General features: G+C 27.7%; 1 protein-coding gene across 1 annotated transcript; it reads left to right on the top strand.

The window, feature by feature from the left end:
- The first annotated feature begins 788 nt into the window (after window positions 1-788).
- Window positions 789-2961, top strand: LOC144997905 (uncharacterized). Its single transcript, XM_078957770.1, has 5 exons — window positions 789-1342; window positions 1917-1953; window positions 2065-2301; window positions 2382-2429; window positions 2534-2961. The coding sequence occupies exons 1-5, from the start codon at window positions 1026-1028 to the stop codon at window positions 2789-2791; spliced, it is 897 nt and encodes a 298-aa protein (XP_078813896.1). The 5' UTR covers window positions 789-1025; the 3' UTR covers window positions 2792-2961.
- Window positions 2962-8669: the final 5708 nt, after the last annotated feature.

Genomic DNA, 8669 nt, shown 5'->3' with positions numbered 1-8669 from the left:
GAAGTTCATTTCCATAAAATTTGACATTTCTATTTTGATAACACCATGATTTGAGATTATGTAAGAAAATATCATTTTTGATTGGAAGCATAACCCTTAAGAGTACACATGAGAGATCTATGTTCAAAATTGCCCATTGGAATTTTTGCAGAAATCATAAGCGTCCAATAATTTTGATATAAGTGTATGATATTATAGTTTTGTAAAGATATTGATGACTATATTAAAGTTTAAGCATGATGACAAAAGTCTATTACCAATGAATATAATTATAAGAACTCTATAATCTCAAAATTGTATAGAAAAATGAACATCATGTATGTCGATAGATAGCCTCATGATTAAATGAAAAAATAAAAATGAAGTTGTTGGTTAACAAATTCTTTTTCATGATGAACAAATACTTTGTATTTTGAAAAAAAAAAAAGACTTTAGAGGAAGATTTTTTTAGAAATATAAATGATTATTCTGAAAACTTTAAAAAATATAAACGGTTTTTTGTAAAAATAAATAATAAAGTAAAATAGTACTTTTAGATAAATGGTTTTATATATATATATATAGATACTTTTCCAACAACTTCTATATAATTCATATAATAACATAGACATTGCTTTAAATCATTCAAATTTAATATGATGTACAAACTTCCCTGTCGCTATTTGGCTTTACATTGGAGCTTTAATGCAACAAAGCCTGCGAAACCTAGACGAACTTTAATGCAACAAAGTCTAAAGCAAGATGACTTAAAATAGAGATCATCGCCATTGTCTATTCGTCGTTATCCACATCATTCCCTGTTCATCTTTCCTTTCATAAATTTCTTCAGATCGTTTAATTTTGTCTTACGCCACTCAAACACAAAATCCACATCCAACATTTCCTATTAAAGATTTTCTTATTCAAAAATCGTTTCAATTTTCGTAAGATTTTGAGGTAAACCATTCAAACCCAGATAGAATCAAGGGGTTTTTCAGTTTATTGGGCGAATTAATGATCTTCATGAGGTGGGTTTTTGTTCTTCAATGGGAAATGTAACCTCAAACGTAGCTGCAAAATTTGCCTTTTTCCCACCTTACCCACCAACGTATGATGTTTTCAAAGACGAAGATGATTCAACAAATGGGGAAACAAAGCTTGTTTTTACAGGAATTACATCAGATAGAAACGTTGATGTTCATCTGCTTGATACAAAGGGCGGGAATAAAATTGTTGCTACCTTCTGGAAACACCCTTTTGGGAGGTTCACCCTTTTGTACTCTCATGGCAACGCTGCTGATTTGGGTCAAATGAAAGAGCTCTTTCTTGAGCTTAGAGCTCACCTCAGAGTCAATATTATGAGGTATTTCAAAAATATGTTTCAGTTTTCTAACTTTTCTTCATGTGTCTTTGTTTTTCGATTTTAGGGACGATAATCAAATGACAATTTCTCAAACTTTAATTTCTGTAATGTTTATTGTTATCGAAATAAGTTTCAATTATGTTACTACTGTTTGTTTCTTGGTTTTATTAGGGATGATAATCATGCGTATTTCTGAACATTCCGTTTGATCAAATTCTTATTGTTATAGAAATACGTTTCAATCGTGTTTATATGTGTTTGTTTCTTGGTTTTAGGGATGATAATCAAATGGGTATTTTTTGAAACTTCCATTTCTTAAATGTTTATAGCTGCAAAAATATGTTTCCAACTTTCCATTGTGTTCATATGTGTTTGGTTCTTTGTTTTTGGGATGATGATCAAAATATTGGGGTTTTTACTTTTTAGTTAGTTATGTTTGTTCTTAGGGTTTTTCTTGAACACCTTTATGTTTTATATATGTATGTGTAATCGCTAGTAATAAATGAATATTATTTAATTATATATAACAACATTTTGTGCTAATTTACTCCATCTATATATGCTTATATTGCAGTTATGATTATTCAGGATATGGAGCCTCCACTGGCAAGGTAAGCCAAGATTCAAGATGCTTTTGGTTTTTTCTTCCGTTATGTTACTGTTGAAGGGTATTTTAGACATTTAACCAATAATCATTTTTTTTTTTTTTTGTGTGTGTTTAGCCATCTGAATTCAATACATACTATGACATAGAGGCTGTTTACAATTGTTTAAAAAACAATTATGGAATCAAGCAAGAAGACATGATCTTATATGGACAATCGGTTGGGAGTGGGCCCACATTACACCTGGCGTCCCGCCTACAAAAATTAAGAGGTGTTGTTCTACATAGCGCTATTCTTTCGGGAATACGCGTTCTCTATCCTGTCAAAATGACATTCTGGTTCGATATTTTTAAGGTAATTACCAAATCGCCCTTCAACTATTTGTCCACCAATTCCATTTTGTTCAATCGTTTTTTGTTTTGTTTTTGATACAGAATATTGACAAAGTACAGAAAGTCAACTGCCCGGTTTTGGTCATACATGTAAGTCAACTAACCACATAAATCATATAATAGCCAAAAATGAATCTTTTTTGGTTACGTTTTATGTCGTTTGTTTCATTGTTGATGTTTTGAATGATATATAGGGTACAAAGGATGATATTGTTGATTTTTCACATGGGAAAAGGTTATGGGAACTTGCAAAAGACAAATATGATCCATTGTGGGTCCAAGGTGGAGGCCATTCTAACCTTGAAAGTTTCCCTGAATATATAAAACACATGCGCAAGTTTATAAACACAATGGAGAAACTCTCCTCAAAGCAGAATAAACAACGTGTTTCTTCAGCCCCAAATATCAAACAAGTCAAACACAACAGATGTTTGAGATTTGGGAGAAGATGATGAAATGATCATGGATAATGAAATCTTTCGTATATCTCTTTGATTTGTGTTTTTAAAAAGATCCGTGTGTTTTCGTGTTTATGTTTGTGTATTTGATCACGAGTGTAATTAGATTCTTTATGGATATGTTAGATTTGTTGTTATGGCAATGAAAATTTTAAATTTTGAAAGCAAGATTGGAAATGAATCAAGAATGTGATGTTTTGATAAAATTTAAAACGGGGTGATGTTTTTTTTTTTTTTTTTTTTTTTTAAATGACGACAGATTCAATTCATTTGACAATAGTTGTTTTCTTTAAAATTGTATATCCAATATAAATATTAGATTTTTTTTTATTGCTTTTCCATCCTAAAACATCTGTTCAACTTTATAGAAAAAACCAATCTTCATTCTTACGAGTTATGAATATATTAACGAAAACAATGCAATTTCTGTAAAAAAATAAACTAGAAAAATTTCTAGTGTATAAAGGAGAAACGAAACAAAGAATAAAATAGGTGAAGAAGTTATTGACTTGCATACAAAGTTTTTATTAAAACATAAGTACTTAAATTGAAAATAAAACTAATGACCTTTGACACCTATTTTATACTAGAAGAAATTGAAACCTACTCAAACTTCTAAAACAATAAAATAAAAGATTTTGAATCCTAATCTCAAACTGGGAATTAATAAAAGACAACTTTCCTATACCAAAACCGATTAACCCAACAATCACCCCCTTAATCGGATTTGTCATACGAGCCACTCGTCGTTCAAAACAATGCCGATTCCTCTTCGATTAGACCTGCTTCTTCCTTTTTCCATTGAGGACACTCATTTTTATAGTGACCAAGCTCACTACATTTGTAACATCTAACGTGACTTTTATTCCGGACACGTTCATTACCATCTCGACTTCTCTCGGACCCCCGACCTCTTCCTCGGCCATGTCCAAAGTCATCCCGATTTGAACGTCCATTGCCACAATGCTTACAAACATGTGACTTTTCGTCACTAGCCAACAACAATCCACCTTAAGTGTCCTCCACTTTCTCAGTTCCTCTTATACGCTCCTCGTACGCCTTCAATCTACCAACCGCTTCATCGAATAACATTGAATCCAACTCGAAACATTGCTCTATTGAAGCCACGAAATGACTTAAGCATCGAATCTAGTAACCATTTTACCAAATCACCTTCTTTAAGCTCATATCCAAGACTCCTTACTTTTGATGCTAAACCGGATAATTTCGTCACAAAATCATCAACCGTTTCATCCTCTTTCATGCGTAAACTTTCAAGCTCCCTTTTTAAGGTTGCAAGTTGAGCCGTTCTCACCCGATCCACTCCCAAATACCGTGTTTTTAGCCCATCCCACACTTGCTTTGGGTCGGTGTAACTCGCCATTTGCAACACCATGTCCTCGGGTATCGCTTGAAACAAAAAAGCAAGAGCTTGTTTTGACTTCTTTTGATCTGGTGCTTTATCTGACGTCTTCGGTTCGACCGTCTCCTATATGCCATGTGCATCCATAATTGAGTTGACTTTAACCGCCCACACCGGATAATTCGTTGGAGTCAAAACCGGAACTTGATATGTCAACGAACCTCCTTCTTTAACCAACGACATCCTTTTCTCCTTAACCCCGACTTCTTTAATCAAGCTTGTTCCGAGAGCACTCTTCCACCGGACAACAAGACAAGGTCACGACCACCTTTACCGTCTTCCGTCACCCGCAAAAAGAACCGAATCAAAGCCACCCGCTTTGACGTCTTCCCGTTCGTTTACTCCGCGCCTCCGGTTAGTCTCTTACAAGCCCGATTAAAAGAAACCAGGGTTGCTTCTAATCAACCTCGAATCACACCCCCTTCAACGAAACCGCGCTCTGATACCAAGTGTAAAAAAATAAACTAGAAAAATTTCTAGTGTATAAAGGAGAAACGAAACAAAGAATAAAACAAGTGAAGAAGTTATTGACTTGCAGACAAAGTTTTTATTAAAACGTAAGTACTTAAATTGAAAATAAAACTAATGATCCTTGATGCTTATTTTATACTAGAAGAAATTGAAACCAACTCAAACTTCTAAAACAATAAAATAAAAGACTTTGATTCTTAATCTCAAACTGGGAATTAATAAAAGGTAACTTTCCTATACCAAAACCGATTAACCTAACAATTTCCGCATGAATAAGTAACTTTGAATCGACTTCCAACAACATAAGGTAATTTTTAACGTATGCACCTATTTGAGTCGATATTAGTTATAATTTATCGTGAACTGTTCAGGAGATAAAAACCATTTTATATTAAAAAATTTCAAACTTAACAGAATTCTTGGCATGTTTCTTTGATCTGTCCAATTTATTACCTCTATACGCATAAATTGTGGAATTGCATATTCTTTACAAGAGAAGAGTAATTAATTTGATAACAAAACCAATTCTGTGACCATCATGTGCTAAACGAATTTGAGGTCCGTAAGTGGCATTGATAGAGGGTAAATGGTAAGTCAAGATTGTTGATTTAGGCGACAAGAAATTTTGACTTTATTTATAAATTAAACAAGATTCTCGATGCATGACCTGGATTTGTTCTCCCAACTTGTGCGTCTTAAGTAACTCCCACTAATTGTGTGGCCAATCCCTGCCCACATACCCTTATATATATATATATATATATATATATATATATATATATATATATATATATATATATATATATATATATATATATATATATATATATATATATATATATATATATATATATATATATATATACGGTTAGGTTCATGTGAGACGATCTAATTTTGTGAGACCGTGAGACGCATTTTTTTATTTTTTTATTTTTATTAATTTTTTTTAGTTAATTCAAGTTTCGAAAATAATATTTAAAAAAAGAATTTTTTGATTTTTCCATTTATTTTGCATTTTAAAATTATTTTTACAATATGTACAGTGTAATATTCTATTTAGAATATTTCACGGATTTAAAAAAAAAGGATTTTTTTTTTTTATTTTTTAAAATTTTTTTAGTTAATTCAAGTTCCGAAAATAATATTTAAAAAAAGAATTTTTAGATTTTTCCATTTATTTTGCATTTTAAAATTATTTTTTAGAATATGTCAGTGTAATATTCTATTTAGAATATTTCACGTATTTTTCAAAAAAAACGAGATTTTTTTTATTATTTTATTTTTTATTTTTACTTAATTCAAGTTCCGAAAATAATATTTAAAAAAAGAATTTTTGGATTTTTCCATTTATTTTGCATTTTAAAATTATTTTTAGATTTAGTCTCACGGTCTCATAAAATTAGAATGGTCTTAAATGAACTTGAACATATATATATATATATATATATATATATATATATATATATATATATATATATATATATATATATATATATATATATATACACACACACACACACACACACTAGTTTATAACCCGTGGGAACCACGGTTATAAAACTAATTAATTTTTTATAGTAAAAACTCAAAATTATTAATTAGTTATTTTAAATAAATTATTAATTTAAAAGATATTTTATTAGTTATGTGAAATTATAATCGTTGATTCAAATAAATATGTAAAATTAATTTTTAATATATATTAGATATTTTTTTTATTTGTGAATTAATGAAAATAATAACATAAAATTCAAATTTAAAATAGAGAATAGATACATTCACAAATAACATCACATTAATGAGGAGGTTTAATACATTTAAAATGGAGAACTAATAAATTGACAAGTGACAAAACATTAATTAAAACGTTTAATATGATGACACATGTCAAAAGATTACTCTTTTATTAGTGTGTGTGTATATATATATATATATATATATATATATATATATATATATATATATATAGGGTTAAGTTCAAATGAAAACACTATTTAATATGAGAACGTGAAAACACTACTTTATGCTACTATTCTACTATGAATTTTGTATATACAATGATATGACATTATTCATCAACAAATATACGAACAATTACACATTAATATTCACATTAAAATTTTGTATGTACAACTTTATGATATTCTTCATCACCGAATATATAAACAATCACATATTTAACCTTCACATTAGAATTTACTAAATTACTATACATATATATATATATATATATATATATATATATATATATATATATATATATATATATATATATATATATATATAGTAGAATAGCAATATAAAATTGAATATATTCATATTATAATTACTACAATACTATACATATTAAATTCATAGTAGAATAATAACATAAAGTAATGTTTTCACGTTCTCACATTAAATAGTGTTCCCATTTGAACTTAACCATATATATATATATATATATATATATATATATATATATATATATATATATATATATATATATATATATATATATATATATATATATATATCCCATTCTAATAAAAGAATAGTTTTAATCTCCTTTTGACATGTGTCATCCTATTAAACCTTTTAATTAATACATATTTTATTCTACTTTTACCATGTATCACCCTATTAAGCTTCGTCATTAATACATGCCAATTATCAACCTATTAATTCTCAATTTTAAATTTTAAATTATAAATTTCCCACTCTAATTACATTAGAATAAAAATTAAATTAAAATTAATACAAATTATAAAGTGATATAATTTCACATATTTATTTAAATTAATGATTATAATTTTAAATAACTAAAAATATGTCTCTTAATTAATAATTGATTTGAAATAATTGATTGATAATTTTGAGTTCTCACTATGATAGATTAATTAATTTTATAACCGTGGTTCCCACGGGTTATATATATATATATATATATATATATATATATATATATATATATATATATATATATATATATATATATATATATATATATATATATATATATATATATATATATATGGTTGAGATCGGTTAATAACTCATAGTTTTCCGAGAACCCGGGAACTAAAAGTGGAGCGTTGGATCAAAAGTAATTCAATAAGGACATGATCGTCATCTTACCAATCTCATTTAATGTTTAATATTTTTGTGCTATTTAACATATTAATATAAATGTCTAAAAATTTACATCATAAATCAAATTTTCATATATTTTTTTAAAAAATTGTATTTCTTTAGTTTTTTTTTTTTTTAAATGCAAAATTTTTAATTATTTATAGAAAACATGAATTTTAAAAAGATTTTAATTTTTTTTTAAATATTTGCATTTAAAAAAAACTATAATTTTTTAAAGAAAACTGCAATTTTAAATAAAAATGTGCAATTTTTTCAAAAAAACGTTTTTTTAAAGAAAGTTGCATTTTTTCAGAAAATACTGTATTTAAAGAAAAAAAATGTAAATTAAAAAAAAAAACTACATTTTTTTTAAAAAAAGTAAATTTTTAGGTGCATATGTGCATATTTTTTTCAAATGCAAATATGTACATTTCTTATACTATAATATTCGTAAGTAAATCACAACAAATCTCATATTTATTAACTAATCTATAAACATAATAATACAAGTATTTTATTCGATACAAAATAAAATGTAAAAAATAAAAAAATGCTACAAATTTCAAAGCGTTTTCATGTCTTCGTGTTAATATTTTCATATATTCTTCAATTTATCATTTTTCACATCTTCAATATTCACCACAATTTCTTCCAAATCTACAAGAAAATTAAAAAGAAATTGATTGATGCAAAAAGTTTCCAGCTTGTGCAAGAATGAGACTCTCCTAAGGTGTAACGCCCCATTGGAAGCATATATTGGTCATTTAGGGTCTTTAGAACCTTGTTTGTGCGTAAACTTTGCAACTTTACATGATAAACATGCCTTAGAAGCTTGGATTTGTAATCTGGAGCCTTGCCATGGCTTAA

This window comes from Lactuca saligna, chromosome 5 (assembly GCF_052625555.1).
Source record: "Lactuca saligna cultivar CGN05327 chromosome 5, ASM5262555v1, whole genome shotgun sequence".
In the NCBI taxonomy this organism is placed as follows: Eukaryota; Viridiplantae; Streptophyta; class Magnoliopsida; order Asterales; family Asteraceae; genus Lactuca; species Lactuca saligna.
This window is presented reverse-complemented; position numbering and strand designations above follow the sequence as displayed.

Coding starts and splice junctions, on each gene's coding strand:
- LOC144997905 (XM_078957770.1), top strand. CDS start 1,026: ATGGGAAATGTAACCTCAAACGTAGCTGCAAAATTTGCCTTTTTCCCA. Junction 1,343..1,916: donor CTCAGAGTCAATATTATGAG/GTATTTCAAAAA, acceptor CTTATATTGCAG/TTATGATTATTCAGGATATG. Junction 2,302..2,381: donor TCTGGTTCGATATTTTTAAG/GTAATTACCAAA, acceptor TTTTTGATACAG/AATATTGACAAAGTACAGAA.